The sequence below is a fragment of the Trachurus japonicus genome, chromosome 15 (assembly GCF_045865225.1).
Source record: "Trachurus japonicus isolate A0001 chromosome 15, Traja_1.0".
Taxonomy (NCBI): domain Eukaryota; kingdom Metazoa; phylum Chordata; class Actinopteri; order Carangiformes; family Carangidae; genus Trachurus; species Trachurus japonicus.
The window spans coordinates 9,545,014-9,560,780 of record NC_140921.1 but is presented as its reverse complement, the minus strand read 5'-3'; the positions used below and the strand labels follow the sequence as shown (position 1 = coordinate 9,560,780).

General features: G+C 44.5%; 1 protein-coding gene across 1 annotated transcript in view; it reads right to left on the bottom strand.

Moving 5' to 3' along the window:
• The window catches only part of meis1b (Meis homeobox 1 b), an 82,812-nt gene that overhangs the window by 13,113 nt on the left and 53,932 nt on the right, over positions 1–15,767 (bottom strand). Inside the window, exon 9 of the mRNA XM_085799455.1 lies at positions 11,118–11,194. Within this exon, the coding sequence (XP_085655581.1) occupies positions 11,118–11,194 (77 nt within the window). The remainder of the gene's footprint in view (positions 1–11,117; positions 11,195–15,767) is intronic.

The following is a 15,767-nucleotide window of genomic DNA, read 5'->3' as shown; positions in this document are numbered from 1 at the left end:
GATGGAGAGACAGAGAGGAAGGAGAGAGGGAGAGAGAGAGAGCGGGAGAGAGAGGGGAGAAAAGCGGAGCTCCTCTATTAGGGGAGTGAGGCTTCACCTTTGCACGACCCCTGGGTGCTATAGGGCCAGTGTTTATGGCCTGTTCATTCCCCTGCCTCCCATCACAACACAATGAGCTGCACTATTCAGCTCTGCTCGGTGCAACAATAGCTGGGCTATTTTGGCGTGACACACCCCTGGTGGTACGGCTAAAGTTGGGCAAAAACACCGGAGCACAAGAGGGAGGAAGGGGGCAACAAAAAAAAAAAAAAAAAAAAATTTGGCCATGTGTAGCTGAGCCGAGCTGACCCAGCCTGGTGCAAAAACCCCTGCCAGAGGTTTGATTCCCAGCGTGGGCACACGTGCTTGACACATGCACCCGTGGTAAAGTGCATCAAGCAACATGTCAGCCATATGTTACGCCAGAGCTGACGCCTCTTAAAAGTCATGTAGGAAGACTGGGTGAATTTATTCTTTGTTGTTTCTTTTTTGTTTTTTTTGCCTCCAATCTATTTCTCCTTCTCAGATTGCTAATGTCTGGATTAATCCTCCCGCCCCTCTCCCTCCTTCTCTCTGGAAAGAGTGGAACTGATTGCGACGGCGTCTGCCAAGCCCTTGCTAATGTCCTATTCTCATTACACCCGAGACACGCACACACACATACACAGGCACACTGAGCCGAGGCAGCCGCACACAGGTGTACACGAAGCACACGTGAAATGCCCAATTAAAAGCAAGAAATTGTCTTTTTCATCAGCTGCCTTTGATGCGTGACCAATTAGGGGATAATTTAATAACGAGCAGTGGAAAGATGCAGATTGGATATACAAAAGGTTACTCTGCGAGCTCGTTGATTTAAATTCATGTGGAGTTCTCAATTTCTGTGGCACACATACTCGCACACACGCACGCACACCTCCTGAGCCTACTACCAATATTATATTAGTAATATGAGACACACCGAATCGCACATTCACAAACGTGCACATGCACATACTGTATGTACACACATGTCCTCGGCACTCGCTACCAATATTACATTAGTAATCTGAGAGAATGTGCACGGGGCGCACGCACGCGCACCTCACGTTTTATGGACAACCAGATATTTCAGCATAACGCGCACTCATCAGGACCCGCCATTGGATGTCAGTGCATGCCAGCAGAGGTTTACATGCATATTCAAAACCGAGAGCCGCTTAAAATAACTGTGTAACCGCACGCTCCTCCTGGCTGCCAATCAATGTGATTTAAAAGCACTAAAAAAGAAAGCGAGCTCCTGACGGGTAGAATCATGTAGCTTATCATCAGGTTGTCACTGCGCGGCCAGCATCGATTGTCTGCTGCTCAACCACAATTAACGCCTTGCCCATATATCCTTCCTTTTTCACTGCTGAACACACACAGACACACAAGCACGCACTCACTCATGCATACTAAAAACAATGTTCTGTTCTTTTTATACCAGTTCAATGCCTTTGTTTTGCTGGGAAGAACTCGACATAACTTAATGCTGCATAAAATAATTATTTAAAAAGAAAAAAAACTTAAACTACACAGAAGCGCTTGTGCACCCACACAAATACAGTTACCTGCCTGAAATCACAAGATAAGCAATCACACACAAAGTTATCGCTACACACACACACACACACACACACACACACACTACACTACACACTCAATTCTATTGCTGTGTCACACATTATATCCCTGCAGTACTTTATTATCCTGTCCTGTGTCCCAGCACATCTCCATCTTCTTAAGTAATTAGTTATTTTATTATAGAGCTCACATATTCTCTTATGTGCAGCAGGGGGTGGCAATGCATTCATGTGCACGTACCTGCACAGTGAATGTGTGTGTAGATATACAGTTATATGCGTGTGTGTGCTGCGTGTGGGTGTGTGAGGGAATTACAGTTATGAGTTTCTCCCCTTGTTCTGCTCAGTTGACAAGTTAACTCGTAAATCACCTCCTTCTCTTTTCCCCACATCCATCCTCCCCCTCCTCCTCCTCCTCCTGCCTCCCTCTCTCCTCCTCAGTGTCGTTCTCAGGTCAGATACTTGGATTTGATGCTTCAGACAGGTTTAAATAGACTAAAACAGCTGCTTGCAGAACAAATCCACAAACAGTTAAGAGGTGAGGAATGTCTCGAACACTGTACATGAAACAAATGTCACTACTTTTACCATTACCGCTTCATTAATAGTGCTCGAATGATCTGGATGTGGATCAACGCTGCTAAAACAACTTAGACAGTATTAAAAACACTGAGGAGTGAATTCCTTAGCACTGGGGTGAAAATTCTTGGTATTATATTAGGAAAAAGAATATCTTCTCATGAGAAAAAAAAGATTTTATCTTCTTTGTTTTTTTTTTAAATGTTTTCTATTGTGGAGGTGTAGAACGATGATTTCAAGTGATTAAGATTTGGGAACGTTTACAATAAATAAGAAAACTTGTGACCCCTCATCTCAGGTCGTTGCCTTAGTATGGACATGAGCATGAGTATCTCAACCAAAAGGGAGAAGAAAGAAGATTTATCTTGGAACAATCTGGACGGGTCCTGACCTCCAGGCTGCCAGGAATTTTAAGCTTCGAGCTGAGATGTGGATTGTGCAAAAAAAAACAAAAAACTGCAACCGTCTTTGAGTAATCCATAACTAATATTGTGCAAAGAGACTGTTTTCTTCCTAATGTGTCTGCTCAGCCTTCAACAGGTACAAACACCTACACACACACACACAGCCACATGCACTCACATGTTGACAAAAAGCATCGTTTTTTTCCCAAAGCCGCTCAAACAGCTTCAAATAGCCACAGGTTTTAGGTCCATACCACTCCTACACACACACACACACACACACTCATTCCCGTGATCCTCTCTGTTTCTAAACCTCCTCCTCCTATAGAAAAGGGCTGTGTGAGTATCACGCTGGGGTTAGCTGTGGCGAAAACAAGCAGACGAAAACATACAAGCATGTTCACACACGCACAGACGTACAGACACACTTGAGACAGGAGGCCTGTGTTTCCAGTCACCGATATACTACATATTTATATACCTATATATATATATATTTATCCTGTGAGTCTTTATTGGCAGGCAAACAGTTCCTGAACCATCTCCAAACGCAGCCTCAGACACTCCCACTGACACACTGTGCCGGCCCAGTACACGCCGCTCTGCTGATCCAGCTCCTAATAACATGAGGTGGATTAGTTGGATCCAGAGCCACAGAAGGAGGGAAACATAAGAAAACTGTGAAATTTAAAAGCAGCGTTAGAGCGAGAGCAGCCATGGGGTCACTTAATCCCCATTACTGCACACACATAAAATACAAGTATGTAAGCACCCACACATACACACACATACACAGTCCCTGTTGCTCCACTACCTAAGAGCCCAGTGTCCATTAAGAGAGCCATGAATCTACCACTAAAGCTGGTTTTACAGAGTGGAGCGACAGGCTGGGCAACCACACACACACACACACACACACACAAACTGGAGAAGAGCTCAGTGTGTGTATGTGTGTGTGTGTGTTTAGTGTGTACGTGTGTGTCCATGACAACCAGGTGCCTCACAGAGTTACAGAGAAGAAATGTTGGCCACTTGAAAAACATACATGAACTCATTGGCCGGGCCGGCTTCAACAACACTCGCTGACTTTTAAATAGGATTTGCCAACAGGCGAAAATATAAACAGAGGGTGGGCGAGGAAAGAGAGAAAGAAAGAAAGAGAGAGAAGTTCTAAAAACAAGAGACAAAGACGAAAAAGAAAACGCAGAGAAAAGGAATAAGACGTGAGAGGGGAGTGTGTAGCTCTCACTTACGACCTCTGTCACTCTCTTTATCTCTGTTCCTGCTTCCCTTCACACACATTCAGACATTCTTGGACTCAGCTCGCCGGTCATCCATCACTGCCACACAGAGGGGATGGCTCCACGCCTGACTTTACCCAGAAACAACATGGCTGCCCTGCGCTGCCCACTCCACAAACACAACACTGGACTGGAGAGCCCGTGTCCTTTAGCCTTTGGGCTTGGATCGAAATATGTTGCACAAGCGACCGTGTAGCTCTATATGTGTGTGTAGAAACTCGATTAGCATCATAGGCTTGTATGTGTATTTGTTAATGCAAAGGCTCTGGCATTTAAAAACATACTGTATGTGTGTTCTTGTGAAGAATAAATACACAAACATACAGTAGCTACCAAAAAAAATACAGTTCACACACACAAACACAAACACACACAGATGACCACAGTGTCACACTGAGCCAGTATTGCTGACAGGGCTTGCAGTGGGGACTGCTGCAAACACAGTGGTTGACCTAAATCCCCTCACACTACCCGTGTCATATCCTGTCTGTGCGCGTGTCACTTCCCCCCGCTGGCTCACAGCAGCCATCACTATGGGGATCCCTCCCAGTGCCCAGAAACAAGCAAAAGGCAGTTTTTTTTTCTAAGCACTTTACTGTCCACAAACACAAAAAGAAAGTGAGGAAAACAGGGAATATTGTAAGAGAAAACAGACTGATCTTAACAAACGTGCTGTATTCAGAAATGACAACATGTTTCAATGAACCTATGTTGAACCTATGTATCAATTAACCAGGCACCGCTGAGGCTTTCTGATGTATTTTAGAACAATCCCTGTGTTAGCCTCATCGTTTTATGCTTTGTCTACAAATCCTTTACAGTACATAGAGCCGTCACTTCTCTTAATTGCATGAAATCAATGTCAGTCGTCTGCCTGTTAATTGTAAGGGTAGGTGTCCTAATTTTTTTCCTAGATATTTAATTTTGGCACCAAACACTTTGCGCCGCACCGCAACCCCCCCTCCCCACCCCCCCCACCCCCGCTGCGCCGCTCCACAACAGCGTTTGATCAACACTATAAAACATCAGCGTGAGAACAACAACTGACTGACGGTGGCGGTTAAGACAGCGACCATGTGTGCCTTCGACAGACACAGACCCTGGCATTCACGTTCTGCCGCCTTTCATGTTTTGGACCCCTACCCCACCCCTCCCGTTCCCCCCCCCACACCCCCACCCCACTTCTGTACTACAAAAGGAGGTTGAAAAGCAAGGGGAGAGGAGTGGGGAGAAAGGAGCAGGGAATAAAAAAGACAGAGAGAGAGAGAGAGAGAGAGGCGAATGAAGAGAAATGCAGGTTTGGCCTCGGGCAGCGTGCTGTGATGTAAGAGAAACAGAGAGAGTGAGAGGAAGAAAGGGGGGGGGGGGAAAGGGGGGGTGGTGGGGGGGTAGGGTCGGTTCAGAGAGTGTCTTTGCACATGGACACCTATATGTGAGTGTGTAAGCGCACCCACACGTCGTCTGCACACATTTTCTGTTGACATAATACAGTAAAAGACAGGGTCGTGTCTGCACAAGCTAAAGATTCCTGTAAAAGGCCGATTGGTAGCAACAACTCACTTCAGACTCGGGGAGAAAAATATCGTTTCTGACACGATTCTCGCTTTTTAACTTCAGTGTTGAAATCTAAGGGTGAGGTCATATCTAGTAAATCTAGTGTCTCTTCAACTGTGTGTGTGTGTTGTGAGTTGTGTGTGATCTGCTGTAATGTCAGGGAGTTTCAGGCTGAAGCAACTTGACAGAGCTGCAGTGTCTGTAACAGGCTTTAGGGCATGGACTGAAACTGGGCCTGCTAATTCCAAAAACACACATACACACACACTTACACACACCTCTGATGGATTTCTGTGAACAAGTTCCAGCATCTCTCTCTCTCCCTCTGACTTGTCAATATGTTGAATAATACAACTCATCTCACCCGACCTGTTTGTCTTATAGCTCTTTATTATCTAAAGCAGGATCTAGATAGTTCTACATAGTCTTTATTGTCATTGTGTCAACATCTATACAATGAAATTGTGCAGATTCTTTGTCCTTCATATTGTCTTGTCTGTCATAATCTCGTCGTTCTGACAGCAACATGTGCTCGCTGAACCGAATACCTACAGCTCCTGATCAGAAAATCACTAAGTAGCTTGTAAACAGGGCAGATTTCTACTGTAATTCCTTCAATTGGTAAGAAAACAGGAAGTAATTGCAGACAAAACGTCGCTAATAATTCAAAACCGTGTAAGAAATCTGTGAACGTGCAGCTATGCTAAGTAGGTCAAAGTGTGCATCAGGATTTCGGTATGTCAAAGGTGTGTGAGTGTGGTTTACAGTTAAGGAGACCATCAGTGTGATCCTGTCTCTGTTGTTTTTTCTTGCTATGTCTTTGAAAACCTGTCTGATCATCTGACTTGTCCTGCCAGTCTTGTTTTCAGCTTTGTCAACAGTCAGGAGGAGGAGGAGGAGGAGGAGGAGGAGCACGCTGTTATCAGAGCCACAACCTGAAATAATAGACCCAAGCTGTAATAAACCGGAATTATCCTTTAATTAGATTCAATATGCTTTGTTGCATGTACCACGGTATTACTAAAAAACTGTGATGGGATTTGTTAGGAATAATAAAAAAAAACAAAACAGGAAGTGTTTCTCTCCCTCCTCCCCCCTCCATCAGTTTCTCGCTCTCCTCCCCTTCCCTCACCTCTGCTCGTCCTTTCAGAAACCCGATAAGAGACGTATATGTACGCGCCGCGCTGCTCCTTCCTAAGTAGCCTCCGCGTCCATCCGCTCTGCCCCTCTTAAATACTACCTCTCTCTCTCTCTCTCTTTCTCTCTCCCTCGCTCTTTGCCCGTCCATGCTTTTAAGACGTTCGTAAAAGGAGGTCTTATTGACAAAACAATCGCTCGGCGAGGCTTAAACACTGCCTTTAAAGGGGCATTATTAAATTGCAGGCAGGAAGGGGAGGGGCGGCCAACAAGGGAAACCTGATGACCCCCGCCATCGATTTTTACATCACCGGAGCGTTAGGAGAACTTAGCACAGAGATACTGACTGCCTGCAGAAGACGAAGAAGAGGGAGAAGGAGGAAGTCGACAGAGAGAGAGAGAGAGAGAGACCTTGGATGTGTCGCACTCTGCTGCTTTAGCTTAAACGTGGGAGCAGGTACGGGCTGTTGATAAACATGAATGTGGGACAAACTTAAAAAATCGCAGCCATCTTGAAATTTCAAGTGGTTTCTTGTCGAGTGACCGATGGAGTCAACTCATCCCAATTTTCATGTTGGTACCACCACAGCAACTTTATATATACTGTATATACCCGTGCTGTCAAAACGGTGGAATTTATGCAAATGTATGCAAATTTACTCATGTTAACAAACAATTAAAAAAACTTGTAATACATTTTTTGTTTGTCTTAATGTAAGTAATCAACTGGGTAATTTTCATGGTGATATCTAAAGGTTAAAAAATGCCTATTCACGTGAGAAAAATAATTAATACTGTGTAGGCGTATGAATGGGCTATACAGTATTTTGGTCTTTTTCGAAACTTTCCCCTAATGGGAATCTTCTGGGCTTTTTTTCCCTTACTCAGGACATGTTGAGGATACAAAATCAGTTGAGTTTGCTTCTGTTGCATTTGTTAAAGCCATTTTGGTTTAAAATTACTGGACTAACTGATAGCTTTTATGATCTGATGTCTTATATTCATATCACGTCCATTATGGCGTCTCTTATCTGTCTGTATTTGTCACAAATGCTGTAAAGAAAAAAAAAAGTCCCCTAAAAGTATCCAGAGTGAACACCTACATGTGTATAGATGTGTTTTTTAATTAATACACAGTGGTGACTTACCTGTGTGTGTCTGTTGTATGGGTGTGTGTGTGTGCTTTGTGTGCATACCTAATGTTTCAAGGAAGTGCGTGACCATGCATTAATGTGTGTGTTGTGCTGTACGGACAACTGTGTCGGGATGTGTTTGCGTTTGGGTGTGTACAGTATTGTGTGTACATTCTCGATATATGATTCAGCTGTGCAAATGTGGACATGTATTACCACACACACATACACACACACACACACACACACACAGAGACGCACACAGAGACACACACACACAGACACTTTCTCCATTCAGAATGAGATTCCCTGGTGCAGAGTATTTCTGCCAATAATTCATGAGTGATCTGCGCCCCTTGCCGGCCTTTAGCATTTTTATTTAATCTGCTGAGCCCTACCGCGTGCTCGCTCATCAATAATACACACCGACATGTGTGTTAACACATCTATGGTGTGTGTGAGTGCGTGAGAGAGAGAGAGAGAGAGGCAGACAGAAACAGAGAGAGAGAGGGGGAGAGAGAGTTGTTATTATAAATGTGAATAAAGAGATTGTGTGCGTCTGTGTGTCCATAATGTTCCGTGCTGTAACATGTGATAGGATTCGGCTCTGTCCCTTTCAACTGTCAGTCGTCCATGTTTTTCATGGTGAGGTCTTCCCCCTGTTGGGACAATAAACATGGCCGACCCACAGTTCATCTGCGGCCATTCAATGTGAATTCAATTCACTTCTGATGGTCTGCGTATGACCGTGTAACACACTCCCACTAAGTGTTTTATGCCTCCTGAAGTCTCTTTGGCTTGATGTCACAGTTGTAGACCTGATTTGGTGCAAGTGAACGCATGAGAAAATGTGTGTGTATGTGTGTGTGTGTATGTGTGACAGAATTTGGACATGGCACACATTTGTGTATAAGTGTGTGTGTGTGGGAGCGTGAGTGTGTGTTCTTCAACAGCACTGACAAACAGAATCACAGCTCGGGAAATTGACTTCAACAAATCAGTGGGTCAGGAGGTAACATCACCGGGGGTTGCTATGGAGACACCCAATGACGGGGCTTCCCAATCAGCACAACAACACGCCTGCGAAATGGCAGTTCCCCTAACGTAACCTCTCTCTCTCTCTCCTTCACTCTCTCTCTCAGTGATTGTCTCTTTCTCTCTCTCTCCTCTACCTCCATCCCTCCATTCTCTCTTTACGTCCATCTCTTTGTCTTTATCTCTACGTCATCCCATCTTTTCACTTTATTGTTTTCCCTCTCAATCACCCTTCCATGCTACAATGTATCGCTTGCTCAAACAACCATGCATGGAAATATGCCTGTGGACAAGCGTACGCACACACACACACACACACACACACACACACACACACACACACACTTGTATACAACAAAATGTGAGGGGGCAGCGGGATCCCAGCATGCAGGGTTTAACAGCTAATACCCCTTAGATTAACCACCCCCGGTTCCTCTCTCTCTCTGACACACACACACTTACACACAAACACACAACATCTTCCACAAACCAAGATTAACCTCCCACGATTTACACTGTGTGTGTTGGTCTTGCACACACACACACGTACGTACACACACATGCACACACACACACACACACACACACACACACACACACACACACACACACATACACACATACACCTTCAGGGTGTGTTGCTATCCCCCTACCAATAAAAATAACAAACAGAATGAGAGCACACAGTCAGCCTTAAGTGACCAAGCTACTGTTCATGTGACTGTCTGTCTGACTCACACACACACACACATGTACAAAGCGCGCACACACACACACACAGACACACACAGCTTGGCTTTATCTCAGCTGTAAGAATTGATCCCCCATAGATTTCAGAGGGGTCACGTGATTTGATAACCTCGACAGGATTCCCTCTGGTCAGGAGGCCTTTTACTGCTTCTACAGTGTGTGTGTGTGTGTGTGTGTGTGTGTGTGTGTGTGTGTGTGTGTTGGTGTGTGTGTGTGTGTGTGTGTGTGTGTGTGTGTGTGTGTGTGTGTGTGCATTGTTTTTGGCCTGGTATAAAATGAATTCTCCATAGACTGATACACCATACCCTAATCTAACGTCTGTCTGTCTCTGAGGTCTCAGATTGAACAATGGCTGGGAATAATGTTAACATCATTAGACTGCTGGTAATGGGGATTTATCGTGTCTCATCTCTTTCTCTCCCTCTCTCCTTATCTTTCTCTCTTTTCTCCTCATCTCATTCTCACTCCGTCTGGCTCTCTAACTCTCTCTCTGCTGCCGCTGCCCTTTGCCTTTCTGCAGTCTCCACTTTCAAGCTCGTACCCACCAACTGACTGATACTTTCAAGGATTATTTTAAGGGCCACTCAGATCAAACACCCTCTGCCCCGGCCCTGCCTCCGTTACCCAGACTCCAGCCCATTTAATTAGACATGGCTAATAACACTAAGCATGTGCTGATAGCCATCTCTCTGATAAGACTAGCCGCACAAGGACATAGGGCCCCTTTCTACCTTTTACAGTGCTACCTAAGGTTAAAAACGGCTAGTTAGCAACCGTATTTTATGGCCCCGGCCAGTCACGCTTGTGCCCAATTAACAGGCTAGTTGGCACTTACAGAACATTAATTTGCAAAGGCAGGTTAGCAATCAGGCACTGCGCCTCTAATACAGGCTCCTCTCTAACAAGGACAACTCCACATGCTACATGCATTATGAAAGAGGTACTCGATAATATGTAAAAGGATATATGGTCATTTGACACCCAATAAAAACGGCTTTCAACCGTAACACTCAGATGAAAATGAGCAGCTACAGCAGCCGAAGTCCTTCTTGTCTCTTAATTAAAGTTTAAAGTTTAAACTGCAGGACAATGTCAGAGAAAATGGACTTTTTAGGATAAAAGTTAATAAATGTTAGTTTTACCATGGGAGCGAGATGTTCACATTTTATTAAAACAAATGTAAAAGGAGCAAACCCGCCCAAAAATAAGTCAGCCAAAGTAAAATCCTATAATTAGTCTCAGAGCTACCACTTTCCAGTAATCATTCTTGTATAACTTGTGCATGTTGGATGTTTTTATTGGATGTTTTCAGAATGTAGTTTGACTCTTAATTAACATGGATGCCTCATGTTTGGGGCTGAGTTAGGCTGTTGGTCTGGAAAATCACTCCAGGCCATATCTCTTTAGATGGATTGATCTAGATGAGGATGATTCGGTAAGTGGTGTGTGCATGTGTGTGTGTGGGATGAAAACAGGGGTGGAGTGGAGGCATTAATTCCAATCATTAAGAACTGGGATAGCCTGGGGGGCCGAACGAACCCCCTGAAAAATCGACTACGTGTAAACTCTGAGATGACTTACCAGTTGTTCACTTGTAGGATGGTGAGGCCTGTGTCTTGCGCCAGCTGTTTCTTCTGTTCTTCTGACGGGTAGGGATGCTGCAGGAGAGGAAGAGACAACACAACATGTATGAGATAAAGGCTGACCGCAAATTGTTAAATGAAGCTTCCTGTTTTCTTTTAAAAACAGGGGGGGTCTGATGTGCTTTTTAGTAGAGAGAGAGATGTTGCAGGGGCACAGGTTACACACACACAGAGACACACACTGCATAATGAGAGGTAGCGAATAAGACGTGTGCTCATGCTCACTGGTGCGTAGGTGTCAGTATGCGACTGTGTCTACGTCTATCCGAACGTATATATGTGTGCGTACGTGCGCGTTGTCGTGCCTTTCTACCCCTCCACCCTCCCTCCAATCATTAATGGAATATGAAATCTTGTAATTAATGGCAGCCAAAAAGGCAAGCCAATTAGAAAGTTAAGTGAAGTGGAGAACCAGCTCTGGTAATTAGGCAGCCTCTTACACAAATATATTCGCGTCGACGGCCCCCCTCTCACCCCGCTGCATATGTAATCAGTGAGCTGGGAATATGTAATGTTAACCCGATGGAATACAGACAAGAGAATGTAAAAAATCTCTTGTCTTTATTGCCGCTGCTTGCTTTTATCCTTATTGCAGTTGGTGCAATAACATGACTCTGTTAAGTTTGCCACTTTGCTGGAATCATTTCTCCAGGCACAGAACCGAGAGGAACCGTGAGCACAGAGAGCCGCCGAGGTTTCATTATTTTTTTAAAGGACCACCGGCTTATTATAGAACAGGAATTCCCCCCTCCCAAAAAAAAACCAAAAAAACATATTGCCATGTCAGCAAGTCATTTAATCTAATTTTTAGTCTTTTTAATCTTAAATATCTGCCACCAGGAGGATAAATCAATTTAAACTTTGATTTACTTTTTTTTATCTTGTCTTACTTTTGTCACTTTGTCAGGAATTTGTATAAGATAAGCACAAAATGACAATTTGCATTGATACACGATAGGTTTTTAAAGATTATTTTTTTATTATAATTTGAATACTCATAAATGACACACGAGCGCACGATAAACAAGTATTGGACTGTCGGAGGGACAACCCAAACTGACCCAGTGTTTAAATAGAAACTACTGACTCCATCCTCCTGACAGCTGAGAACAGTTAAAGTCGAGCCACCTGTTTAAATATATAGAATGAATAAATTGGATAAATGTGAACTTGGGGAGTGTGTTGATTTATATTAGAGTGAAGGGAGGGTGGGGGGGGGTCGCAGATGCACGGAGCCTTGTTCATGGAGGACAATGTGCTGTTCATGACTGAGACAAGACATGGACTGTGCTGAACACACCATAGGCAGGGCCATAAAAAAGGAGGAGAGGAGGGAGGGGTGGAGGGGGGGTGAGGGAGAGAATAGCACAAACTGGACAACTATGTATATTTCAAAATGCTATGTATACATTTAGGAAAGACACATAAATAGATTGGTGATCATTAATCACAGATGAATGATCCATTCTTCAAGAGTTTTCATTCGGACAACCGGAGTTTGAGTCGAGCCACAGATTTCGGAGGATTGCAGAGAAATAATAAAAAAAATGTGTTAATTTTCCACGTGTGTCGACTTATTTAAAACCAAAAATGAAAATAAAGAGGGAACGTCATATTTCGATGGAGCAGAAACTGTTAAAAAAAAAGTCTAAACCAGCGATTTCATCAAAACCAGCGACTCAGTTCTTTGACTTCATGCATCTGACTGATAGGAAGAGGATACACAAGACAAGACCCTGACATTTATCCGGTTATCATCGCATGTCACGGCAACCAACAGTTGTGTGCCGCTCATATGGCTTCTGTACAGTATGTCTACCAAGAACACACACACACACACACACACACGCACTAAATAGTCAATCAGACGTGCAAAATCAGTGCGGCGCCAGTGTTTTCATTTTTTCATTACAGTTTTTTCGGCGCATAATGAGCAGGATTGTGTTTAATGCTGGGACAACCCAGCGGAGAGAGAGAGGAGACACATTTTTCTTTTCCCAGCCTTCCCCTTGTCCATGTGATTGGTTGTGGGGGAATGGGAACACAAGGAGGCTAATTTCACGCGCTAAGATATAATTGCATTGTTGCCTCTGGCCAAATGTGTGTCCACTTCTCTTCTTTGTCCATTTTTGTGTGCATTTATGTGTGTGTGTTAATGACGTGTCCACTCATATGTACTGTACGTGTGTGTGCGTGTGTGCGTCTGTGTGTTGCAGACTGATCGGATAATATCAGTATTAAAATAAGTGCAGCAAATCTGGGGCGCCACTCGCCTCGCTCTGTGTGTGTGTGTGTGTTGCGAGTGAGAAATCATTCTTTAGGGCGTGTGTCATGTGATGTGTTGACGCACTGAGCACTTTACATACAGACGCCACACACACACACTGCTGTCATATTAAAGCTAATCGTGTGAATAACATGTCTTTTAAGTCTTTCCCTTTCAACAGCAAACACAGTTGATGGGACATGAAAACATCAATGTGTCCATTCTACATCTTGCAGATCTGTGGGAGCAGGAGTGTCTGCCTCGTGATATATGGGGGCTGCGGCCATGCCAGGGGCCACAATACAGCACAAATACACCCTGTTTCAATGCTTCCGTCCCCCCAAGCTCCTCAGCACACACACACACGCAGGCAGACAGACAGATATACACAACTAGTCACACACACACACACACGCACGCACAATCTCAATCTCACACAGCTGGGAGAAAAATGTGCTTGCTGCAATGAGTGTGTTCTCTTCAACACACATCCTGCCTGAGGTGAAATGTAACCAAGTCTATTTACTCAAGCACAGTTTTGAGGTTCTTGTATTTATATTACTCATTACACTGAGTTATCCCAATGTATATAATGTTGTTAGACTTTAACACCATGGACGTGAATGCACCGTCTAATGTAATGTAACACATATGGGAGCCGTTCTGCTGCATCATGAATATTCTAACTTTTAATATTTGAGCGTTTTTACATTGTGGTAGAACTATTTTTTACCTAAAGGATCTGAAAATGTCCTCCGCCGCTGAAAATCCTCCTCCTAATACAACTTTTAATGCGCTGGATTTACCAGAAAGAGCTGCCCCACGAAACATCCAAACTGTTTTTCTCCTCCTCCTCCTCCTTTTTTTTTTTTCTAAAACCACCAAATTAGCTGCTATCTGTCAAAACACTGTGATTTAGGCAGCGAGTCGCCCAGTTTTAATATTGTCTGTGAGTGATTCTGGTCTCTTTTAACGGCCTTTGGCTGTGGAGAGGGAGAGAGGGAGAGACAGAGAGACAGAGAGAGAGAGACATTCAGTGAGAAAAGCAATAACATGTTCTTTAAAAGAGCAGATGGAAAGTTTCTGCGCATCCTTCCCTCCCTTCCCCTCTTCCCTCCGCCTATCTTAATGATATGTCTTCTCCAAATATACAACTCCTTTCATGAGAATTTCCACCCTGCTCGCCGCGGAGCATGTGGGTGCCAGGAGGGGTGTGTGTTTTCACTTCTCTCCCCTCTGTGTGTCTTATCAATCCCAGTGTGTGTGTGTGTGTGTGTCATGAGAGTGAGTGTGCATGCGTGGGTGTGCGCATGCATGTCTGTTATGTTGCGTGTGTCCACTCGAGTCAAAGATTTTGCTTGTGCGCGCCTGTATTAGTAAGTTTGACTGTGCACAGACATGAGTATGTGTGTGTGTGTGTGTGTGTGTGTGTGTGTGTTTGTTCTCCTCTGAGCCACTGAGCTTGCTGGGTGTACGAGTGAGTTCAGCCGTGCATGGTCATCTCTCTGTGTGTGTGTGTGTGTGTGTTATGTGTATGTGTGTGTGTGTGAGTAACAGAGCATCAGTAACATCCCCTCCCTGTCTGACCGTCTTCCTCTCTGACCCCCTCAGACGAGAACAAGAGAGGGACAGATAGACGGAGAAGAAGAAGGAAGGAGAGGACGAGGGAAGGGGGGAGGCAGGGGAGGAGACATGGAAATGGATATCTGGAGCCCCAGGGGTTTAACAGAGAGATAAGAGCATAAATATTCTGCAAGACCCCCTTCTTTACTCCCCCCTGTCCCATGGCTAACCCAGGAGGAAACTATTCTGGGCGAGGTGGTAGAGCCGACCGTTCCAGTTACCAATTACGTATTTAATATGCTACAAGAACAAGAGTAAACACAGTGTAGTGTTCCCCTCTTTTTCATGTAGGTTTCAGAAACCTGATGCACCAGGTGCTGACCGGACTGAACTGAACCGAACCGAAATCTTAATCTCATCTGCAGAAGCAACAGCTCGCTCAAACTTTTGCCGACTTTAACTTCCCGGTTCTGATTTTTTTTTTTTGCACCTTGTACAGTAAACCACATCGAGCCTCGTCTTAGTCCCTCGGTGGCAATAAGAGGCGGAGAGAGGGGGGGGAACAAAACAAAAAACGAGTCTGAGTCACTCTTTTTGTCGGGGATGCTCCACTTCACCACAAGGGGAAGGCTATTTCAGAAATGTCTTTTATCTCGCTGATGTTCTCCCTTCTCTTCTCATCTCGCCTCCTCAGCAAAACCAGCTCCATTTTCTCCTCCCTCTCTCTCTCCCTCTCTTTCTCTCTCTGGCTGTCTCTTA